Source organism: Bacillus rossius, chromosome 17, assembly GCF_032445375.1.
Source record: "Bacillus rossius redtenbacheri isolate Brsri chromosome 17, Brsri_v3, whole genome shotgun sequence".
Classification (NCBI taxonomy): domain Eukaryota; kingdom Metazoa; phylum Arthropoda; class Insecta; order Phasmatodea; family Bacillidae; genus Bacillus; species Bacillus rossius.
Window position 1 is genome coordinate 2,235,907 of NC_086344.1, and position 26,167 is coordinate 2,262,073.

Below are 26,167 nucleotides of genomic sequence, written 5' to 3' on the forward strand. Positions count from 1 at the left end.
TACTTGCACATTGCTGGCAAGTTTCTTGCATAGAATGATTTCAGAAGCAAATTATTGGGTTTGAATGCAGTGTTGGACTGGCCTTTTGGAAAACAGAAACATTTCCTAAGTGCACCTTTTTCTTTTTGCGTGAATTACACCTTCCTGACCCTTTTACATTATATTATATGTTTTTTTCATGTAAGTACTGTTTTGAAATTCGGCTGATGCAGTGTGTTGGTTGGAATGTGTACCTGCATGTGTTGGCGAGTCACAAACGCCACCACGGAAACTTTCTACCTTGTTTACGTTTGTTTGTGAGTATTTAAAATGCCTCCAGCGATTGAGAAAACTACTGACTGTGAAATTCGCACTGCGATTCGTTTTCTCAGAACTAAAGGCGTGAAGTAGGATGGAATACATCGTCAGATCAGTGAAGTGTACGGAGAAAAAAAATTGGTTGTCCGTAAAGTCGGTTTACGGACGATAGTTTAACGTGACAACGTCATAACAAAACATTGATGAAATTATTGCATAATTTAAGAATAAAATTGAATCATTTTTATTGAATTATCACTATTTTGTATGGATACAAAGAAGGAGTGAAATGAAATATACAATTTAATTGATAAATTTACTTTTATTTGCACTCATTAATTCAAATATGTTTATTACTTTAACGAACAGATTATTTTAACTATAACTTTTATACATGTTTGCTATTTAACTTCTTCCAATCTGTGTTATTCTGTTAAGGATAGGACGATGATAGGAGAAGTAGGAAACGAATGGGAGTGTTTCAAGTTTAATGTGCCTGGAAAAAGTCAAATCGATGGTTGTTCCAATCGAGTGGAAGAGATATAGATGTGGCGCAAGCGTACAATGATCGTAACGGGACAAAGCCTAACGGGACAATGAGCGTAAAGGGACGATTTTTCATGCGTGCAGCCGGCGTTCATCGATTTATTAGACGCTGTCACGTCAATAAAAAAAATTAGTTAGGTGGCATTGTTTGCTAAGCGACTGAAGGGAAACATTTCCAAAAATTTCTGTGCGTCGATAGTTTTTGTCCGGCGCACTCTTGTTTCCGTCACTGACACACTCCATCTCACCTCCATTCCACCGAGAAAGCAAGGATGGTGCAACACTAAGAGGTTGTGCTCGCGTCCGGAGAGAAACTGGGTTCGCATCATGTTCCGTCCGTCGTGACCTCGGATATTTATGTGGTTCGCCGAAATCACTCAAGGGGTTTTTATAGATCGGTTTCGTTGCTCTAGGTCAGGGGTCGGCAAACCGCGGCTCGCGAGCTGCATGAGTCTCTTTGCATAGGACTTTACGGCTCTACGACTCACTACGCTGCCACAACATAAACAAAAAAATGGGGTGTGGCTGAGTCGTTGGACACAGCCGTGTGTTCTACGTGAATACCTGTACGTAACAGGTAATAAACACACAGACACACCCAATTTTTATTTTAACACCATATATGTTCACTGTAACTAGTTTACACTAATGTTTTAAACGTGCAATCTTATAGATTTTGACGAGAGCTGACGATTGAAACCTAAACGAACGTCGTAGCTTCTCCGAGTCAAAAGTTATGCTAGATGGAATTTTCGAAACGCAGCAAAACGACCTCAAAATGGCGGCGCTACCCCCTCCACCGCGCGCGATGCGTCACAGTCCTCACTTAGCGTAACGAATTCTTTGATCCTCTAGCTATCCAGTGGTGTAATTAAATTTTTGGGTGGAGATGATAGATATGTAGTTGCAACACCAAACTGTATCCCCCGATTTTGTTATCATTCGTTTTTTTTTAAATTGCCTCCCACTATGGAAGCAATTTTAAAGACGTATTCACGTCAAAATGTCGAACAAAATCAGACCACACATTCACAACGCATGTGCTCAACCATCGCCCCTTTCAGCCAACACACTCGCCCAGCTGTTTTTTTTATTTTAATAATTAATTAAAACAATTTATGTTTACTGGTTTTAATAATAGAGCTCTACTAATGAAAATCATATTTTATTATATTTGCGGGTTGTCTTCCTAAGAAACCTTTAATTTTAAGTCTTTATGTTGAAATTGCGAATAACATATTTTGATTTTATCTCGTTTATTTTAGGTCTTGAAATTCCATGTGGAAACAGAGAAAATGCATGTTGTGGCTCACAGGTTGTTGTGATTTAAGCTTTTACCTTAATAATGTATGGCTAGGGACCGGAAAAATTCGCGGGTTCAATGACCTCTAGGATGAACTTTATCTATAGTTCTACGTACACTCGGTCAAATGTCACCCTCTCATTGACTGCTGTCTTGCGAAGGTGTCCCAACGTAGCGGCCTGTGATTCGATACAGCTTCGGCTGAGTGTTTCTCACTGGCCCAGAGTCATCCGGGTGAGTTGTGAGCCAATAGCAGAGGCAGCACTGAGGTGTAACTATTTGAATTTTAGGCTGTCGTGAAATGAATCCGCGAATTTTTTCAATCTCTATGTATGGCGGATATGCGAAGCTAAATGTGTAATAACGCAAGTCCGTTGAGTTCTTCAAAGAATCTGCATCGTTTGTTTCATGCGTAAATTTTTTCTTGAAAAGGCGTGTTTTTAGCCATTTTCACTCTTCTAAAAATACAGTTTGATAAAAGAAATACGGAAACGGAAGTGCTCATATGCCCTGAGAGCATTATTAAATGCTGTTCGTAAACAGAAACCAGTAGGATCAGGGGCGCAACAACTTAATTTCCAAAGGGGGGCACTAAACCTTTTTATAAACAATCATCGATCCCCCCTATTGAAGCGAATTTGTATTACAAGGTGGAAAATGATGCTATTTAAGCAGTTTTATTATCTAAAAATTGATTACATAGCACATTATTTGCCCCCGTTTGCCCCCCACTTCTAGGTTTCAGTGTGGGGGGGGGGGGCAAAATACCCTCCCCCCCCCCTGTTATTGCGCCCCTGAGTAGGATGTTCAAGTATTCAAATTGCGGGGTTTTTCTTGACCCTCTGCACACCGTACCTTTGCCCAGAATGTCGGCGTGACGACAAACTCTTATTCCAAACCAACCATAACAAATCTCTCAAATGGGAAATGTTCAGGAATTTTTAGTCATTTTTGAGGAATTTTCAGGAAATTTGACACCAAGATGGCCGCCGTGACGTCACAATCCAAAATGGCGGACATCGGCACCAGGCACCACACTCCTACTTCTGTGCCAGAACCCCCTTTTGTATACTACTGCCATTTCATGAGGTAACTTGTAAAGACATATTAAATCATAAACACTCAATTTAAAACCGTAAGTAAAACTGTTAAAATTTTCAACTTCAATTTGAGAAGAACGCATGTCACAAATTATCCAGGGAACTTCATAAATCTACGGCTTTCTTCGTAAATTTACTAACTTTTTAACATGAACCCAAACTAAAAAAAATAAAATTATAAAACTGGTTAAGTCTACACAGTAACAACACCATTATTCTGTCCCAGTGTATGTTCACCTTTTGTTTAGAATGAAAAAATACAATTCTGAAGTTGAAATATATACGGCGTAGTTTATAAGAACATTCAGTTATTTGAAATTACGAAGAATTCTTAATTAATTCGAGTTATATTCTTCGTGGAAAAGTCCCGTAAATTTACTGTAGGTAATTTCTAACAGTGATTTTACCAGCATGTTAAATTGAGTGTGCTAACAACAATTAAAGTCTTCCTCTCTCTCTCTATATATATATATATATATATATATATATATATATATATATATATATATATATATATACACATAAAGAAAACTTGACAGACAAGGAAAAATAAAAAATAAAAATACCCGTGCGATTCTTATGGCCCGTCTACAATAGCAATGTCCTAAACTGTGTCCGAAGGACACTCGTCGCTGATTGGTCCACGTGACCCTCTGACGTCATGCGTCAAGTGGGAGAAGGTCCGAACCTACCTGGTCCGAAGACATTCGTCAATTTGAACTTTTTGTCCCAACCTGTGTACTTCGGACACAGAGAAAGAACAGAACACTCACGATATTTGTATTTCCGGTTCCCGTTTGAAAACGTGGTGTTTGTTTGTGTTATTGAAGGAAATGGAAGGTGTTGTAAGTCACTTATAACTTACATAACTTTCATAAGTTCAATCTCAAACTACAAAGCATCAAAACAATAAACAAAAACATTTGGTTTGGTACATTTACTGCGCTCTGGTGACAACTTTAGAAATCAATACATTCGGACATCGGACATCGCAATTGTGGACAGGGAAGTTTTTGGTGAGACAATGTGACGTCACTCACATTCGGATAAGGACACGGACCACGCACAGGTTCGGACTATTGCAGACGGGCTCTTAGAGTTGCCCCTGTCTGCACTGTTAAAACTTTCACCTTTAATTCACCAAGAACATTGGTTACAAATGTATCCAGGGATCTTCGTAAATTTACGGATATCTTCTTTAATTTACGGACACTGAAACCACTTTCTTTGAACATGAATCCAGACCATCCTCTGTCTCCTGTAAATTCCTACACGTAATGCATGCCAATTTGCATCCCGCATGAATGTGCCCAGGGTTTTCCCTGTGTCTATGCAAGTTTTACCTGGGCCCAACCTATCTCTAGTTATAGTATAGATTTAAGAGTGAGGGGTGTTAGTCATGGCGCCAATCGTTGCCACGGCTGGCCAATCCCCACCTAGCACATGATGCATGCGACCCTCTCCCTGCATGGCTAATCCCAGCATGACTAGGCGTAGGTATAGGCTTCGGCCTGAGACACACCTAGGTCCCTCCCTAACCCGAACCACTCCAAAATACACTTAGTTTTAGTTAGGCTAGAAAATAATAATCTTTGAACATGACCTCAAAAGAATATTCCTGGTATATTAAGAAACCTTTCAAAGACTGGTTAAGTCCACAGCAAAGAACACACATTATTTTGTCTACGCGCGTTTTCGCCTTGCTTTAGAAAAAGAAAAAAAATACAACTTAGATGTCGAAATATGGTGTGGTTTATACGAATATTCAGTTATTTAATGTTACGAAGAACCTTTCGTTTAATTTAGTCAAATCATTAGTTTAAAAGTCCGCAAAGTTTACTGTGATTTCTAAAAAAAAAGTGAAAGTATTTTTGTTGCAAACTCAATAATTTATCTGAATGTTTTTAATATTATAATAAGTTAATTTTTTGTTTTATGAAAATGTATGAGAAACGTAAAAAAAAAAAAATTATCACTATTTTCGTTTCTCTCACAGAAACTGTGAAGTCAAAAATATACTACGGCGTAGTTTCCAAGAAGATTCAGTTATTTGAGATTGCGAAGAAGTGTTGGTTTACAGGAGGGTTGATTCTTAGTCGAAGAGTCCGTGAATGAACTGTAGGTAACTTGGTGGCGGTAGGAATAACAGGCGGTTTGCCTAAACATGAATTCTTTACAGCAATTTTCCTAAAGTCATTTCGCCTAAAGGCGTTTTGCCTAACATCGAATTGCCTAACGGCTATTTGCCTAAAGGCGATTTTCCTAACTACGTTTTCCCTAACGGAGTTCTGCCTGCTGGCAATTTGCCTAACGGCGTTTGGCGTTAACTCCGATTTGCCGCCTGACGGCGATTTGCCTAGTAACGGCGTTTTGCCCAAAATGTTACTATGATGACAAAACCTCGTTTTGCCTAGCGGCGAATTGCCTAACGGCGTTTTGCCTAACTCCTATTTGGCGAACGGCGTTTTGCCTAACGGCGATTTTCCTAACGGCGTTTTGCTAAACGGCGTTTTGCCTAAAATTGGGCAAAACGCCTCTAGGCAAAACGACACATGCCCGACGGTAGCGTGGCGGCTGCTCGACTGGGCGACTGCTGCTTGCAGGCGGTGATGTCGGACGAGGCGGCGGCGGCGGCGGCTGGGGTCCCGGAGGCGGCGGGGGCGGCCTGGGAAGACGTGTCCCCGGAGCTGGACCTGGGCCCGCCCCCGGAGGCGGTGCTGGAGTACGCCCGCCAGCACCTGGGCGAGTCGCCCGACACCAAGATGGCGGCCGTGCAGGAGCTGCGCGACTTGGTGTACGGTGAGCGGCCTTGGCGGAACCTTGTTGCCGGCTGAAACCCCGGCTCGTGCGTTCCCCGGGTTCCTTCGACAGCCGGCCCACTGGGGGTTACGGAGTTAAGGGGGTGCCTCCCATTTCAGCTCATGATTTTATATTTACAGTACAGTAATTAGTAGAGACAGGAAAAATTCGCGGATTCATTTCGCGATATGCTAGAATGCAAATAATTGTCTATTTTTATGCAACTTCTGCCATTGGTTCGCTGTTAACCTGGAGGACTGTGGGCCAATTGTAGACCCTCAGTCAAAGCAGTATCGAATCACGAGTTTCCCAATTGAGACGCATCACAAGTCAGCAGCCAATTAACAGGCGACGTTTGCCCGAGTGTGCACAGGATCGTGGAGTCTAGCCTGGAGGTCATTGAACCCGCGAATTTTTCCGGTCCCTAGTAATTAGTAGAGACCCGAAAAATTCGCGGGTTCAATGACCTCCAGGATAGACTCCAATATCCTCTACACACTCGGGCAAATGCCAACTGTTCATTGGCTGCTGACTTGCGAGTCGTCTCGACTGGGTGGCCTGTGATTCGACACTTCTATGAGTGTGAGGGTCTCTAATTGGCTCTCAGTCATCCAGATTAACAGTGAACCAATGGCAGAAGCACCACTAAGGTATAATTATTTGAATTTTAGTATAACACGAAATGAAACCACGAATTTTTCAGGTCTCTAGTAATTAGCTAGGGGCAGGCATTTTTCGCGAATAAAGCGGAAAGCCTATTAGACTGCAACAAGGTATACGCGCACCAGCGGTTTCTTCCTTGTGAGTGGCGGACCGTCTGCGAGAGAAGTAGTTGCCTTGTTTGGCTGAGCCACTCAGGACGCATTTGCTTGCGCAACGAATTACTGTGATTGGTGTTTTAACAATCGTCATGCACCTGAAAGAAACTGGCCCAATCAAGAAACATTGACGATGCTACAGTGTTTTAATTTCCAGCTGGTCTCGGAATCTTTTCGCGAAATATGCATGGCCCTAGCTAATTACAAATAGACTTGTAGACTTTTTCCAATTGTTCAACTTCCACGAAATGAAAAAAAATGTACACAGCGCATACTTTTTTTGCATAATTAGCTGCCAAAGTTACATTTTTAACGTTTTTGGGTTCTACAAATAAGGAGAATTTAATTTATACGAAATAATGAATAACTGCCACATCCCAATAGTTTTCAAATAACTGAGAATTGGTTAAACTGTCGATCGCGAACACAAAACTCTGCTATAAAAATTTACTTTTGAAGATTTGCTATAACTTGAGGAACTTAAAACCTGCTTTATTACTTGAACTTAAAACCATCAACTGCTAAACTATTATTTTATAACTGAGAACTGTGTGAAGGGATAGCACTGTATAAGCTTCAGAAAACAGTTATTGCATTTTGAGAATCGATACCATCGATAGCAAGAACTGTGATGTTAAACGTTTCCCAAGAAAAGCTATTAAGTCAACTCCTTAATGGTTGTTGAATACTGAGAACCGTGTAATGGGAAATACTGGTATCGACAGTTTTGTTTCTTTACTGTTTGCGAATCGAAACTAACGATACCAAGAACTGTGAAAGTACGTATTCCATGAAAGACTTTGCACAATTCGTTGTAGCAAATAAGTATGGATTATTAGACAAAGGATCATAAGCTAAAAACATAAAAACTCTGTTTAGTATGTTAATATGTCTCTTCATAACTATAACTACGTAAAAAAATTGGTTGTCTGTAAAGTTGGTTGAACCTTTAACGTGACAACGTCATAACAAAAATTGATGAAATGATTGCATACTATTATGAATAAGATTGAATCATTTTAATTTTAATAATAAAATAATAAAAACTTGAAATTATACTAGTAATCAGATTTTTAAAATGCAAGAATAATTAACCTTTATTGCCGAAATTTGTGTTGTAATAAGCAATGAAAACCACATTAGCTTTTCACTTCACTTTATAAACAGCCGACGAAACAGTTCACGTGTAGATAACTTGTAATTAATTTTAAAAACTGGCGTTTAGCTATAAAGTTTAAATATAATTATGAACAAGTTTTCATATAAATAATTGTAATCAAATATCTAACATAACCTATTATTACTGCACTCGCCGACAGATGCTACGTTTTTTAATAATAAAAGAATAAATACTTTAAATTATATTAGTTATCAGATTCATTTTCTTACGAATATTTGACGTAGAAATTATTTCATATTACACATTTATAAACAAAGTTTTAAATTTTCACTTCTGTCGGTGCGGCGCAAGCGTACAATGAGCGTAACGGGACACAGCGTAACGGAACTATTTGCGTAACGGGACAGTTTTTCGTGCGTGCAGCCGGTGTTCATCGATTTATTAGACGTTGTCACGTCAAAAAAACTGTGTTTGAGCAGGTATTTTGCTAATGAAATGCACATATCGCGAAACCTAGTGGCAGTTAAAGAGTTGAAGTTACAGTATTTTATTTGCTTGCTTGATAGAACGACGTGCGCTATCGCACGGCGACCGGTTTTTTCAACAAGAAATTTCCATGTCAATACTGTCCATCTTATTAAAATTCACTTAACAGTTAATACTGTAAAGTTTCCGCTGAAGTTATAAATTATACTTTTATGGCATTGCTAAAATATTAATCTGAAACATATTAAAATACATATTATAGCTCTAAGTGTGTGTTTAAACATTTTTTTTTTTGCTTAAACGACTGGAATGTGTCTCTGAATACTTCTACAAACAAACCTTATCCTAATTGAGATGTTTATTATCCCAATAGTGGTGAAATATGATAACCTGGTAATATTGCACAGCGCGCAAAAAAAACCGTTTAGTAAACATCTGGTGAAATAATTTGTGTCCCGGAAAAAATTTAAGAGAGCTAACGGAATAAATTTACAGGGGGAAAACCTTAAGTATTAGTAACGACAAAATTAAAAATATAAACCACTGCTCGGAGTTTTAGACCTATACTCAACATGCATTTTCAATGAACACACATGTTAAATAACTGCATTAAAACATGGAAAAAAATGGTTTATAAAATTGAATAACTTTAACATTTTGCCATCATTGTCGGCCATGTGTCAATACCTGTATCCAAACAAGTTATTCAGTGTAAGGTGCATATATTTCTTACTAGTAAGCCTTGGTGCGTTATCTATCTCAAGATTATAGACATTTAAGTAGTTTTTCTTGTGCCAAAATTACATTATTGTTTAAAAAATTTATAGCTTATGTTATTACTGTAGCATGGGGCTGCATCCAAATCCAAACAAAACCTTGTAGAAATTGTATGAGATAATTCATTCTGTAGTTCTGTCGTTGTAACTACCAAGAACTTAAGGCCATTTAAAATTGTAATTGGTCGCAGAACTCCAGGTCTCCAGTCTGATCATATCACAGATTTTTCTTGGTTTCATACTTCGTGAGTTACTCTCAAAACTTAATCTTCAGCGTCCCTGTACATGTTCAAAATAAAATCATCTCTCCCTTCTCTCAAAAACATATGTGTTAGTATTCAAACTGATGACAGAGTTCCGTATCTTGTAATAGTCGATGTTTCTTGTTTCGGCAGTAGATAGTATATAAATGTAGGTCCGGCGGTAGGGTTCAGGGTGAGTAGTCGAGGAGCCGACCGCCATCTTGGTTTATGACGTTATGGCTGCCATTTTGGATTACCTTGACCTTCACAATTTGCTTAAATTGCAAAAAATACTCACTATTAGCCAAATTTCCAGTTTTTAGGAAAAATACTACGTCAAAAATTTAAAAAAAAATTCATTTTCGAGGGAACAAACCAGTATAAAATCCAAAAAATTTGGTATTCTAAAATAAAAAAAAAAAATTTTTGTCCATCAAAAAAAATTACCTAGCGCAGCATACATTTCCTTTTGACTACCCACCATAAGTCGTCTCGAGGTCATGTCCGCCAAATTTTCCTCTGCTGGAGACCATCATTTTGAATTGTGACGTCTTCGTTGTAATTATATTTATAGCCGCCATCTTGAAAATCCGAACGTATTATCAAAAAAATTGGTAAAACAATTAAAATAAAATAAAATTATAATAACAATTTTATTTCGTCTGTGATGTCATAATCCAAGATTGCGGCCTACAGAAAATTAAAACAAGATGGCAAATCCGCGATGGCATACGTTATGTCCTACTGTCCGGTGTAATATATTAATAGGTAGGCCTATAAGTGGTGAGGGCCAGTCTGTCGTTTGTCTCTGTGGAGGAAGGATAAGTCACCATTTTTATTTTTTCCTAACCAGTTTCAAACCGACGTAAGTGGGTTTTTTAGTTAAAATTTTATTAAAATTGTTTTTTAAAATATTTTTTTATTAAATTAAATTTTCCCCTCGAATTTTCGAATGACAATTACGGATTTTCAAGTTGGCGGACGTTAAGTCATTATATCGAAATGCGGAATGTTTTATTAATAATTTTTTATAGTATTTTTTTTTTATAAATTTTAAAATTGTTTCCAATCTTTCTAATAATAACTAGGTACGGCTTTTCAAGAGAGCTACCGCAACGATAATTGCCAAGGAGACGTCACAATTCAAAATTGTGATCTCCATCAGACGACAAGATGGACATGTCTTTTATGACTTCGGGTGGATAGTCGACGGGGAATTTAAGCCACTTTGGGAAATTTGGTTCTTTTTAAAGCAAATTTGTTTTCATTTTTCAGTATTTTTTCTGGTTTTTCCCTCAAAAATTTAATTATATTAATTTTCAATTTTTTAAAGATTTTTATGGAATATTTTTCCTAAAAACTGGACAGTTTTACGAATTTTGGAGAATTATTGGCAAATTGGGAAAGATTCCTGAAGGTCAAGGTCAAAGTTCAAGGTCATTACAGATGGCCGCCGTGACGTCACAATCCAATATGGCGATCGGCTCCTCGGCTAATCACTTTTAACTTTGCCGCAAGACCGCGGCATTTACGTACTACTTTTGGTTCCTGAAACTTCATTGTAATTTACTATTGTATACTTTTATTTTTTTCATTTAGTAGATAATATGGCTTATTCTCCGTTTTCTCTAATTTAATTAGTTGCTATTGTAGCTTGCAGCAAATAATTTTACAATCTTAAAATGTTCCTATCATTCGTATTTTATTTGCTCGTTCGATCTCCTGAAGTGACCTTGAGTCGGCAATACGTTCACTTGACGTGTGCCGGGGAATGCTCTTGGAAGCAGATGTCAAGGTAAGGCCGTGCCATGCTTATAGAGAATGTTCCCTTATGCAGGATGCATTTTATAAAAAAAAAGGGGGGTTGTCTGTAAAGTCGGTTTACGGACGATAATTTTACGTGATAACGTCATAAGAAAACATTGATGAAAAAATTCACACTTTTTAATTTTCAAATATTATTTACAGTTTTTGCAAATTTAATTTAAAAAATTTGTTAAATATAATCACGAACAATTAGTTATAGAAATAAACTGAAAAAAAAATCAATCTCAATAAATTGTTAATTTGAAATGACGAAATTGGACAAAAAAAAAATTTTTTTTCAATGCTTCTTTTAAAAAGCCCGCCTTAACCTGTTTAATATGATAGAAGATTTTCTTGCACGGTGGTTGGCCGGTTCTTGCACGCTCGGCTCAGGCGGAACGTGACAATGAGTCAGGCTTTTTCGTGCGTGCAGCCGGCGTTCATCGATTTATAAGACGTTATCACGTCAAAAACACTTGAAACAATTTGGCTGCATGTAATATGCAAAAATGTTCGATCGATCCTTTTTGTAATATTAAATACATGTCGGGTTGTTTGTACCAAAAGGAATGTTTCAAAAGTTTCTAGAATTTTCACAGAAATTTTTGGTATGTTCAAAAAAAAAAAAGCAATACGCCGTTTGGCTAAGCGGAGAGTAATTTTTTTAATGGGGAATTAGCTGTTTACCGATGGACAGTTTAGCGTGCGTTCGAATCAACGATAAATTTGCCGTCACGGAAGTTGGGAAAATCTTAACCGTCGGCGGAATACACAATGAAATCGAAATTACGACTTTTAAATCTCTCGGGGATTGTGGATGTCATCGTTTCCCGCCGTCGTGCTTCGCGAAGTCGTAAACTTGGATGGTTTGGCGTTATGTCCCATTCAAGGTTTACGTTTGTCACCTGTCGATATTCACTGTGTGGTCGCGCCCACTCGAGTCAGGCGTGACAGACGTCCCCGACAATGCGATATCCGTCATCTCATTGGCTGAGGCGGCGAAGTGAAAAAAACGTTGGACTCGCACTCAGCAAGTCCTGAGTTCGTATCTCGATCCGGCATTTCCTCTTCCGGTTTTTCCCCGTAAACATACAAAATAGTATGTAAACAAAAACGAGTCAACATAACGATTACACTGGGGATCCGTCCTCAGAGTTTGACAGTTTGTAGATGCAAGTTACGAGTTACGTTAAAAGTATGCAAAAGAATGCGAAGGTCTTCAAATGTATGCAAAAAAAATATGTAAAGGTATGACAAAGTATATAAACGTTTACAAAATATTTTTTGGAAAGTTTGAGAAATCATGCGTTCCTGCTATCGTAGCTTCCAGAGATAACTTCCGGTGAAAGCTGGAATGTTACCTTGCCAAAATCCATTACTTAATAATTCCTTTCTTCAATTTCGTTAATGGGATGGTATCTTGCCATAGGAAATTGCCAGTACATTACCCAATTTCCGTTGCGGAATAGTACCATTCCCATAGTCCTCTGTCAATTCCATACACAAATTGCCTTATGGAATTGTACCAAATATTGTACTGGAACAATAAAGGAAAGTCGTTAAAAAAAACGGGTGACACGTTGTGCAGCGCATTCTAGCGGAAGGGCCTGATCCTACAGAGTAAGCGCACTTGAGACATGGTTATTTAGATAGTTTTAATGTAAGTTTATTCCCCGAGTTTTCTCTAGTTCTAGATATTCATTATAGCTGAAAAGATGTTTTAAAGTTTGGATGCATCAATTACGATGTTGCCAACTGCTGGCAGACTTTTTTGAAGTTCAAATTAATTAATATTCCTTAGGCCCGTTGGTGCCAACAATGTCGTTTCTTGTGTGGCGGCATTTAAATAGCCATACAAAGAAATAATAGCAACTTTAAAAATTATGTTTTATTTTAGTATTACTGTATTAATAACACAATATTTTACAACCTTCAAATGGTGCGTTTACTCGTGCGCTATTATGCGTAGTTTGTGATCAAAAGTTCACGTGTTTCGAAACCCATCCATTTTATGCCAATTTTCACTTTTTCTTATATGACTCATTATTACATTGTAACAACATAGTCAAAGAAAATTATATTTTTACTTGTTATTGTTTAAGTAAGTGCTATAATAATAATTTTATATATACAGTCCAGTCCGTTGGTTTGGTTATTTTACACTAGGTAGGCATACAACATTTATTTTTTAGTTAAAATAAAAATAAATCTTAGAAATGTATTAGAAATTTTAATTGGGTGTATATGAATATGTGTGTATACATAAATATAAAGAAAATTTATGTGTTTTCTTTGCATGTTTTTCATACAAATTTAAAGTTTTATTACGTGTTTGGTGAAATGTCACAGCCTATATAATATTACTAAAAACTACTCCCATGATCCTTTGACACCCCTTATACCGAAATTTTGATACTTCTTGGAAAAATTTTGCACAGCTGCCGTTTGAAATAAGAAGAATTTGACTTATCTAGAGTAAGCGCTATAGCAAAAATTATATAAATTGTGAAAATTGTACTTTTTGAGTTCTTCTCGTTCTGTTTGATGACTGCTAATACCTAGTTCACTATTCTGAACAGTTGATGCAGTACAGAGAACATAAGAGTATAAATAGTAGCACTAAAATACTTTCTAGTGTTTATTATACTCTTGAGTAATGTTGCATACCGTTTTGTATATATGATAATTGTAGTTAAATAAGTTAAAGTATTTTTATTATTAATTAGTGTTGTGCATATTGTTCTAATAAGGTAATTGTGGTCGATATTACGCCTGAACGTATGCTTGGAATGTTATGTAACAGTAAAAAAAACATTTATTTGTGTGATAAAATGGTTACTTAGGTTTACACGCATTCCAATGAACTTTAGCGAGAATATTCCCAAGATTTCGGGCGTGAAAGTTACGAATACGAACCTGTTGTGGTTGCATTGTAGTAAACGTGCTACAGACGGGTGATTATAAGAGAACATCATTTTCATACTCTCTCTCTCTCTCTCTCTCATTCTCTCATTCTCATTCGTAAACTCTGAGATTATTCACACTGGTCCGGTGAAATTACCCTTTCATTAACTCTCTCATCTTCCTACACTGTCATAAATTATTTTTAACGTACACCGGACTGATACCACGAAATATTATAGATAGGTGACTTCATACGTGTGTTTCCTATAAATTTTGAAACTGTGATCTGTTTTTAACATTTTGTACAGCTAGTCCCATTTTGTGATTTGCTCTCAGGAAAAATAAAATTCTGATACAAAAACTTCCTTTGGAAACCAGTTGCCAAGAAAAAATTTCTAATAAAAAGAAATAAAATGTAACATGGCTATGGTTATTTTTGCATTTATTTGATATTTTTTTCGTGATCATACGAGTAATTTTTTTACGAAAATTGAAGCAATAATTTGTATTTTAATTAATGTTTCATTCAAGCATACTTCTTAAACAATGTAAAAAAATCGAATATTCAATAATTGGACTTCATTTTGTTTCATAACAATTTTAAATATGCGGAATTAACACTGAAAAGTAACCAAGGAACGGTTAAAAAAAAAAAAACTTTAACTATTGTAGGAACTGGGACAACACAACGCATAAAAGCCCGGGTAAGAATCTGAATCCAGTGTTACCACGAACACTATTTTGTAGTGACACAGTGTTTTTTTTTTTTTTTCGTGTGCATGTACAAATTTACGAATATCTGAATGTTTACGTGAATATCTCGTTTCTAGCGTAGATGATCTGAAACATAAATTTTGACGTGACAACGTCTAATAAATAGATGAACGCTGGCTGCACGCACGAAAAAGTGTCCCGTTACGCACATTTTCCCGTTACGCTGTGTCCCGTTACGCTCATTGTACGCTTGCGCCGCATCTATCTCTCTTCCACTCGATTGGAACAACCATCGATTCGACTTTTTCGAGGCACATTAAACTTGTAACACTCCCATTCATTTTCTACTTTTCCTATCATCGTCCTATCCTTAACATAATAACGCGGATTGGAAGATAGTAAATAGCAAACATGTATAAAAGTTATAGTTAAAATAATCTGTTCGTTAAAGTTATAAATATATTTGAATTAATGAGTGCAAATAAAAGTAAATTTATGAATTAAATTGTAGATTTCAATTCACTCCTTCTTTGAATCCATACAAAAAAGTGATAATTCAATAAAAAATGATTCAATTTTATTCATAAAAGTATGCAATCATATCATCAATGTTTTGTTATGACGTTGTCACGTTAACTATAGTCCGTGAACCGACTTTGCAGACAACCAATTTTTTATTTTTATTGTGTGCGTTTGTTAACGGTGTAGAGGGTTTTCTGGCACACTGGAAAATTCGTGAAGATCTTCCCGGCAGCATCCTCATCCGTAGTCAGAATGTGTAATTGATCTCCCCGGGGTACACCCCGCGTGTCTGTTCTTACCGCGACGTCCGTCTTCAATTTTTCTGAGCCTCGAAAGAGTTTGGAGGGGGAAACGCAACACGCCGCGGCTAATTGAACGTGGATGTAATTTCGAGGTGGCGGGGATTCGTGATCGCGGTAGCGCCGCCGGGTAATGCGGGAGGAATGTTCCTCCGCCGTCGACGGCGCCAGAAGAGCAGATGTGCGTCCGTTCCCGAAACGCCGTGTCCGTCCGTGATTTCGCAGCGTTGTCCGGAAAGTCCATTTTAGTTTCTACCTCCGTGCTCATCTGCACGGAAGAAAAAAAAATTGGTTATCTGTAAATTCGATTTACGGACGATAGTTTAACGTGGCAACTTCATAACAAAACATTGATGAAATGATTGCTCACTTTTATGAATAGAATTGAATCATTTGTATTGAATTATTACTATTTTTGTATGGATACAAAGAAGGAGTGAAATGAAATCTACAATTTAATTGATAAATTTATTTTTATTTGCACTCATTAATTCAAATATGTTTGTTACTTTAACGAACAGATTATTTTAACTATAACTTTTATACATGTTTGCTATTTAACTTCTTCCAATCTCTGTTATTCTGTTAAGGATAGGACGATGATAGGAAAAGTAGGAAACGAATGGGAGTATTTAAAGTTTAATGTGCCTCGAAAAAGTCAAATCGATGGTTGTTCCAATCGAGTGGAAGAGAGATAGATGCGGCGCAAGCGTACAATGAGCGTAACGGGACAATGTGTGTTACGGGACACTTTTTCGTGCGTGCAGCCGGCGTTCATCGATTTATTAGACGTTGTCACGTCAAAAAAATATATTGTCTGTACCTTTGCAGGATATTCCTTTGAAAACCATTCGCTAAGAAATAGTCTGTAGAACTCATCGCAGTTTGTACATTTAAACGAAAACAACCATATCATTACAAACTAGTGATTTCAGTTATACTGGGCTCTTATTGCTACCCGAACATTTATACTTTGTGTCATTCCAGTACCTCCAATAGTTATAGGTATTTGTAGACCCTTGCCTGAATAGCTTTCCAGTATTAAATTCGCATATTAATAAGCATAATAAAACTAAATAAAAGTCAAATTATGTAATGTTTGATTATCTTTTTCATGGTTAAAAAACATTAAGTTTGAATGAAACATCAATTTGAATTTTTGTAAGAAATACTCAGTATTATATTTAAAAACGTATTTGATAAATGCAAAAATAACCCTAGACATGTGTTGTACAAATATACTATATCTTTATTGGAGTTTTACAAACTATTCCGTGGCAACTGGATTCCAAATGCATCTTACGCAAAGTTACAAAAAAAAGTGTTTTCTGTGTAGTGAATCATCCTCATAAACTGTAATAAAACCAAAATGATGATGTGACATTACGATTACTCGACATTTAAGGTAAAGTTGAAGCTTACTTTGGAGTTAAAAAGAACGAGCATAGATTAAAGGGGAGGGGAATACAATTTGTAGCTAAGTGCAGTAAACTTCATCCACCGCTAGCTTGTATAATGCACAACGTGATTGACGTCGGTATTAACTCTAGTACCTTCTTTGCGATTACACCAGGCCACGCGAAACTGCTCATTCACAGGATGCAATTGGCTGCAGTGAATGTCAATTAAAGCCAATTCCCGCTGAATACATTTCTGAGAAACGCACATAAAAGTTAATAGGGAATTATTGAAAGTTGCGGACTTAACTTTCCTGTTGAAATCACCGGCTTTTTACGACTCAGCATGAGAATATACAAGTTAATGGTAGCTACAAAATGTTTTCTTTTTTTTTTAAAAAAAAATTGTCTTAAGCGTAGGGCAAACCATCTTTAGTTCAAACAATTTATTTTAGGACAAGCACCTTTGTGGTACAGCTTAGACTAGAAAATATTTTTTATGGAATAATCCTTTACGGAAAATGCAGTACCCTCTCAAACCTCGACTACAATAATTGTGCAAAAGTCCATAAAATAAAGTCACAGTTTCAAATGGCATGTTATAAAAGTTGAATTTAGTCTATTTACAACAGCTCATACGTCAAATTGAAGGTAAACTAATCTATTATTTCTTATTAATGTTCAATATGTGCAACTTTAGTTATACATCACACATCCGACCCAAAGTACAAGTCTTCCCACACTTCGGTTAACAAGTCCGGAGTAATGGAAGCAATAGCCTCTTCAGTTCTGTGTCTCAACTCTGGAAAATCATTAGGTAGCGGTGGATCTCCAAAGAAAAAAATCCCCTTTGGCACAGCCTACAGGCGTAGGTAGATTTAAAAGTACCTATTTTTCTTCTGGAAATGTTCTGTAAACTTCTATAAACTCGTGAAGCATTTTAAGAAATTAATGTACATAGCAACCTATATGTTCTTCAATATTCTTAAAAGATAAATGTCACGTGTTTTTTTTTTTCCAAATTACATGCAGCGAAAATATTTTTAATGTTTTTAACTTAATGCATCCAGCATTGAATATCTTAACGAATTTAATATTATGCCTACTAAGGTAGTTATGCAATAATTTTTGCCATCCAAACACTATTGTTCTTGTCTTGCACTAATACCTGGTCCTACAAAATTCTGAATAATTTGATACTAAGGAAGTTATATAAATTTTTTAGTTTCAAACCTCTGTTTTTACAGTAATGGTTCGTTTCATCGAAAATTGTTTGAGTTATAATATTCAAATAAGGTTTAGGAGTTTTGCAATAAATTATAATGGATTTGATAGTACATCTATTTAAAAAAATTAATGACATTTTCTTGTCTTTATAACTTTGTTTTTTCCACCCCTTACAGTAATGATTTGTTACTTTAAAATTTACTGTAGATAAAAGTTTTCAACAATACTAAAAAATTTAAACAAAAATAAACATTAATTCTATAAAGTACATGGAAGGGAAGTTATATTTATTTTCTCATTTCAAGCCCAGGTTTCTTCAACCCCTTGAAGTAATTGTTTCTATTATCAAAAATTTGTTTAAGAAAAAAGATTTCGATAAAAATTATAAGATTTGCGAACGATTAGAACGTATTTGATCGTGTACCTACGAAGAGTGTTACGGTAATTTTTAAATTCCAACCCCTTATTTTTTCAACCCCTTCCAGCAATGGTTAGTCTAAGCAAAAATTGTTTCAGACAAAAGATTTATATAAAAATTATAGTATTTACAAACAATTCAAACGAATTTGATAGTGCACCTAAGAAGGGAGTTATGAATTTAGTTGCTATTCAACCCCTGTTTATTCCACCCCTTGCAGTAATGGTTGATCGTATAAAAAGTTATTTCAGATGAAAGTTGTAGATAATAATTTAAGGTTTTACAGTATAACAGAACGGATTTAACAATGTACATGGTACATAATATATTATTTTTTTAACTTTAGCCTTTTATATTTTTAAACCCCTGCAACAATGGTTCATCTTATCGAAAATTTATTTCCGACAAAATTTTAGTATAAAAATTACAAGATTTACAAACAATTTGAACGGATTTGATAGTTTAAATACTAAAGGAGTTATGATGATTTTTTTTTAAATTCTACTCTTTATTTTTTCCAACCCTGCATGAATGGTTCGTCTAATCAAAAAAAAATTTCAGATAAAAGTTTTAGATAAAAATTATAAGATTAATACATAGTTTGTACGAATTTTATGTTGTGCCTATGTTTTTTCAAACCCTTGCAGTTATGGTCAGTCTTATCAAAATCTTTTTCAGACAAAGGATTTTGATATTACTCCTATGAGTTGTAATACGTTCAAACGAATGTTATATTTTCCATATTGTGGAAGTTACAGGGATTTTTCTGTTTTTCAAAAAAAACATTTTTCATTTCTACCCCTTAAGACGGATATTGCCCATTAACGAACTTGACCGAGATTTTCCACTTCTAGAATTTATGTATCAGTTTGGAAGTTATTTGTGAAAACGTGCAGTAGTTATCGTGGAAACAATATTGTGACATATTATGTGATCTGTATCTAAATGTATATAAACATAATTATAAACTTTTGAGTTGATGATGGTTGGATCGATGGGCCATTAAAAGAAAAAGTAATTAAAAATCAAGATATAAGTAATAGTAAAATATTTAGCCCTTATCCATTTTTCATTGGATGTTGCTTTACAGCAATACACCAGTAGGTAAAATGCATATTCAGCAAGTTAAGAAGAACATACGACTTGCAGATTCTATAATTGATTAAATATCTTCCTTCCTACCTAAATAAATATATAAAATAATATTGCTGAATGTTAATTAACAGTATTTAGCATCTTGAAAAGATGTAGATTTTTCAATTCATCGTGAATCATTGCTTCAAATTGTGGATTTATATTAAAGTTGTCATTTAGTACCAACGATTTACCTGTGGACAGCAAAACTAAATTTTAATTGAAAGTAGTCTCATTTGCTAACACTTATAAAACCAAATTTATTCGTTTTAAATAAAAAAAACTATATTTACATAGTAAAGAAAGCAATGCAATAAAAATTGATTGTCTGTAAAGTCGGTTTACGGACGATAGTTTAACGTGACGTCATAACAAAACATTGATGAAATGATCGATCCAGAAGAAAAGGAAATATCATATTCGGCCTGAGACTGAGCCGTAATATGTTTTTGCAACCAAACCAGTTAGGCATAAAAATATTATATTCTTTGAGAAAGATTTTTTTTTTAATTTTTCTATCCTATGTATGATAAAATCTACCTCTGCATACTTTTATGAATAAAATTGAATCATTTTTATTGAATTGTCACTATTTTGTATGGATAAAAAGGAGTGAAATGAAATGTACAATTTAATTAATAAATGTACTTTTATTTGCATTCATTAATTCAAATATATTTATTACTTTTGAAATGTTTGCTTTTTACAAGTACAAAAAAATGTTTGCAGCTGCCGGGATTCGAACCGACAACCTTTTAAATGCTGACCGCCAGCCACGAGGCCATACTAGAGCAGCAATAGTTTCAGATGTTATATACATATTTATAAATATTTTGTTCACGGTAGGGGAATAATATTGTTTCGTTTTTATAAAACGATTTTATAACAAATACGCATCCCAAATACACCAAATTTATTTATAATGTGTTACAATATTTTTTATAACATTGTGCAAAATATCCCCGGTGTAATTTGAATTATTATGTGTAACTGTAAAACACCATTGTTGGTTCAAAACGTATTTGAATATTCATCATTACTTTTAAATAACCGTACCGATTGTGCTGAAAATCGGTGGACGATCGTTAAATTACATAATATTAATAATTCAAACGACGAAAATATGATTGAAAAGTCAAATCGATGGTTGTTCCAATCGAGTGGAAGAGAGATGCCACGCATGCGTACAATGAGCATGAAGAGAGATGCCACGCATGCGTAGGCCCTACAATGAGCATGAAGAGAGATGACACGCATGCGTACAATGAGCAAACAGGACACATCCGTAGTGGGACACTTTTTCGTGCGTGCAGCCGGCGTTCATCGATTTATTAGACGTTGTCACGTCAAAAATTTTCCGAAAGTCGCACAATGGTAACGGCTACAAGAGGTATTATTTCTTTGAAATCTACCTAAAACCTCATGGCATTATGTCACCTGAACGTGGAGTTCAGAGAAAAAAACGTTCTCTCGTCTCAAACTGCCTATACTATCGGCGGATTTTTTTGTCTCACGTGGGATCACAATCAAACTTCAAAAGAAAAAAAACGTTGAACTGAAATTAACAGATTCATTCTCATGAAATGGCAGAATGTAAAATGCTTTACTCTCAGGAGCCGCCATTTGAATGACGATTCTTTAGCTTTGTTGTACGACATGATAGGTTCTTTAATATTGGCGGAAATTACGCATAAATGTAGATTAATGTACAGGTTTTTTATGTGATATTAGAATTTTTAACAAAAGTCTACCCTTTTTTATTTTAAAACGTTACTTACTTTAAAAAAAAGTTTTACATTTCTTGGCTACTGATGGTTTACAGTAGCTTGGCTTCTGGGTTGTAACCGCGTCCTTGGAGAATAATATCACCGACGTTTCGGTCGACATTGCAGTCGCCATCGTCAGGGAGCAGTTACCTGCTGTGGGTAGGTACTGCAATTTTTAAGTAAATTCACAGTGAAACCAAATTTAATTCTACTAAACAAGTCCTTTATTTAAATGGATTTTATGAACATAATAGTATACAAATGCTCAAAATCGTGTCCAGGGTTCATACCGTTTGCCACCAGTAACTTTACGGACTTTTCAACGCAGAAGGTATCTGAAATAACCGAAAGGTTGTCGCCATCTTCAGGGAACAGTTACCGGCTGTGGGTAGGTACTGCAATATCGACCGAGACGTTGCTGGAATTATTCGCCGTGGACGCGGCTACAACCCAGAAGCCGAGCTACTTCAGACGATGGCCGTGAAAGCCTGGTTTAGGTGCATGTAATGTGTTCTGGACTGCGAGAAGCAGACGAGGAGGAAGACCGCAAGGAAGAGTGCACAGCGCGCGAGTGCAGACCTGGTCTGTTCCAGAGCGCGGGGAGGCACAGCCGCACCGCACGGACGACGCCTTCCTCGTGCGGTTCCTGAGGGCGCGCCGCTTCGACGTCGAGAAGGCGCACCAGCTGGTGAGCGCTCCGAGCCACTCTCGTCACTCCGCTCGAGCGAGTGTTCGTCACTTGAAACACACATAACTTAGAAACACACATCTTAGCAACACACAACATAGAATCACACGGCTTAGAAACACACAACATAGAAACACACATCTTAGAAACACACGACATAGAAACATATATCTTAGAAACACAGGCCTTCGAAACACACAACATAGAAACATATATCTTAGAAACACACATCTTAGAAACACACGATAAAGAAACATATATTTTAGAAACACAGGCCTTAGAAACACAGATCTTAGAAACACACAATATAGAAACATATATCTTAGAAACACATATCTTATAAATACACAACAAAGAAACATATATCTTAGAAACACACAACATAGAAACATATATCTTAGAAACACAGGTCTTCGAAACACACAACATAGAAACACACATCTTAGAAACACACACCATAGAAACATATATCTTAGAAACACAGGTCTTCCAAACACAAAACATAGAAACATATATCTTAGAAACACATATCTTAGAAATACACAACAAATAAACATATATCTTAGAAACACAGGCCTTCGAAACACACAACATAGAAACATATACCTTAGAAACACATATCTTAGAAATACACAACATAGAAACATATATCTAAGAAACACAGACCTTAGAAACACACATCTTAGATACAATCAGAATAGAACATATATCTTAGAAACACACAATATAGAAACATATAGCTTAGAAACACATAACATAGAAACATACATATTTTAAACATCTATCTTATTGAAAAACACTAGAAGAGGTTTGTCCCACTACTTACAAATTGATTTAATGAATTTATATTATTTTTTTATAAAATTGCAGGTAATGGTTGTAATCCACAAATAAAAAATATCTACAACCTGAAAGGTGGAAGTAATGAAAGAAAGTAAAATTTACAGCTACCGACTGTTAATCAGGCCAGAAACTTGTGGATCTGAAAACAATAACCAGGTATCTCATGGCATGTCTGTTATCTTTATTTAATAAGTTAGGTTTAAAACATTTTTTTGCATGTTACTTTGTGGGATAACAGTCACATTGTAATAAGGTTTAATTATTTAAGTAGATTCCATTAAAAGAGAGTATATTTAAATAGTTATTAACTATCTAATCGGACCAGTTACAGTAAAAATTAATTTTTTCTAAATGGACGTAACAACTTCTTGGCTTAATGTTTTTGGACTATAATTTTTGTACGGGAGAGAGTTCGAGATTGATTTTCAAATGTTCTTGAAGGTTATACGTAGGGACCGGAAAAATTCGCGGGTTCAATGACCGCTAGGATGAACTCCACAGCTCTATGTATACTCGGGAAAATGTCACCCACTCATTGGCTGCTGTCGTGTGAGATGTCCCAACGTAGTAGCCTGTGATTCGTTACAGATTTGGTTACGTGTTTCTTATTGGCCCAGAGTCCTGAAGATGAGTTGTGAGCCAATGGCAGAAGCAGCATTGGTGCACAACTATTTCAATTTAATGATTTCGCGAATTGAATCCGCGAATTTTTTGGGTCTCTAGAGACCCGGAAATTTCGCGGATTCATTTAGTCGCAAGCTAGAATGCAAACCTTCACACTCTCGCACTGTGTTCATGATTGGCACGCAGTTGTTTGGACACGCCCGTCTGCGACCGTGAGCCAATGATGCCCAGCTAGGAGAGAAGTAAGCGAATCAGGTAGTGCCAAATAACAAGGATAAAAATGTTCTCGCTAAGAAATCACACAATGGGAAAGTAAACATGGGTCGAGCACACCTATAACTTTGAATTCTATCCTGAGGCCAGAAGAATCCGCGAAATTTCCGGGTCTCTAGGGATCACAATCCTGTGGGACTTAGCAGCTGTGCGCTGGCCGAAGATAGGGTATCCTCTGCGAGGCCTCGAGGTATCCGCGGCCAGTAGAGAAGTCGTGCATCCCGGGAGTCCTTGAAGGCAGCCCAGAAGGGAAGAACGCTGTATACTCAAAAATCTTACTCTATGACTACTGCTCGTGCCTGGAATGAACTACCCGAGCCAATCAGACTTCCGAAATTCCCTTTCTGTGTTTAAGAAAACATTATTCAGGTACTTGCTTAGCTCCAATAATCAGGGTTTTGGCTGTGGTATCACATATGTGTGATTGAATATGTGTGAATGTTTTTGTATATGTATGATTTATTGTATGAAAATGTATTGGTATATATATTTTAATTGTTTGTGTCTTCGTTAGTTATTTTTACATAAATTTTGAGGTTATTAAATATCTTTAAATCTTTATAACTTTAGCATTAGATAGATTAAAAAAATGTCTTTTTATAGAATTCCTATAATACATAATACTTCAGGTAGCTAATGTGTATCTTATATGCTAATTTTTTATTATTTTCATATTTCTATTGATATGTTAATTCAGTTTTTATTTAAATGTATTTGTGACAATTTTTGGTATGTGTACCTAGTTAGTAAATATGTATGTGGTTAAGTGTAAGACAAGGTGGTACGCCTTAACTTCGCCACTTAAAATAAGGCAATAAATAAATAAACAAATAAAAGGTCCTGCCAGCTCCCATGCCGGGAAAAACCCCACAGCCAAAAACCAAACCAAGTATAGGTAGAAAAATACAAGGTAAATTGACGAATAAACAGGAGCGGCAAAAGGAGTTAGAAGCTAGAAAGCTAGAAACTTTACTTCGAGAGTAAAGTTCCACTTACCTACTACTGTGGGGAAAAATCCAGTAACTACGTCCCTGGTAGGCCGATAAAGCATTGTATCGTAGGCAAAAAGGTTGAAAGCCACTACCACAGAAAAGAACATTAAAATACTATATTTTAATATGGAATAAAATAAATAGGGAAATTTGCTCTTCTCTCTCTCTCTCTCTCTCTCTCTCTCTCTCTCTCTCTATCGGTAATACATTCCTTGTTCTTTTCAGGGAGACTTCCGAAGCAAAAAAAAAATGGTTTTCTGTAAAGTCGGTTTACGGACGATAGTTTAACGTGACAACGTCATAAAAAAACATTAATGAAATGATTGCATAGTTTTATGAATAAAATTCTATCATTTTTATTGAATTATCACTATTTTGTATGGATACAAAGGAGTGAAATGAAATCTACAATTTGATTGATAAATTTACTTTAATTTGCACTCATTAATTCAAATATGTTTATTACTTTAACGAACAGATTATTTTAACTATAACTTTTATACATGTTTGCTATTTAACTTCTTCCAATCTGTGTTATTCTGTTAACGATATGACGATGATAGGAATAGTAGGAAACGAATGGGAGTGTTTCAAGTTTAATGTGCCTGGAAAAAGTCAAATCGATGGTTGTTCCAATCGAGTGGAAGAGAGATAGATGCGACGCAAGCGTACAATGAGCGTAACGGGACACAGCGTAACGGGACAATGTGAGTAACGGGACAAGGTGCGTAACGGGACAATGAGTCATCATTTTTATTGCGTGCAGCCGGCGTTCATCGATTTATTAGGCGTTGTCAGGTCAAAATATCTTCAAACAAGAACCGCGGATCCGAACTTCCGTAAGGTTACCGAGAGAATTCCTGCAGAAGGATGGTGGGTCGCATAGTTAAAGACGGTTTCAGAGCCAGGAAGATGATAGATATTAAGGGGGTGCCTCTCATTTTCAGGTCATGCTTTTATATTTATATTAACCACTGATCAACTTTGACACTTTTTCAATTGTTTAACTTTCACGAAATGAAAAATATATACAGCGCATACGTTTTTGCATAATTAGCTGCCAAAGTTAAATT

General features: G+C 36.1%; 1 protein-coding gene across 2 annotated transcripts in view; it reads left to right on the plus strand.

The window, feature by feature from the left end:
- LOC134540798 (alpha-tocopherol transfer protein-like) overlaps positions 1 to 26,167 on the plus strand; it is a 108,174-nt gene that overhangs the window by 43,534 nt on the left and 38,473 nt on the right. For both annotated transcript variants that reach the window (XM_063383726.1, XM_063383727.1), the window contains exons 2-3: positions 5,850 to 6,045; positions 22,268 to 22,362. In XM_063383726.1, the coding sequence (XP_063239796.1) occupies positions 5,856 to 6,045; positions 22,268 to 22,362 (285 nt within the window). In that variant the 5' untranslated portion in view covers positions 5,850 to 5,855. The remainder of the gene's footprint in view (positions 1 to 5,849; positions 6,046 to 22,267; positions 22,363 to 26,167) is intronic.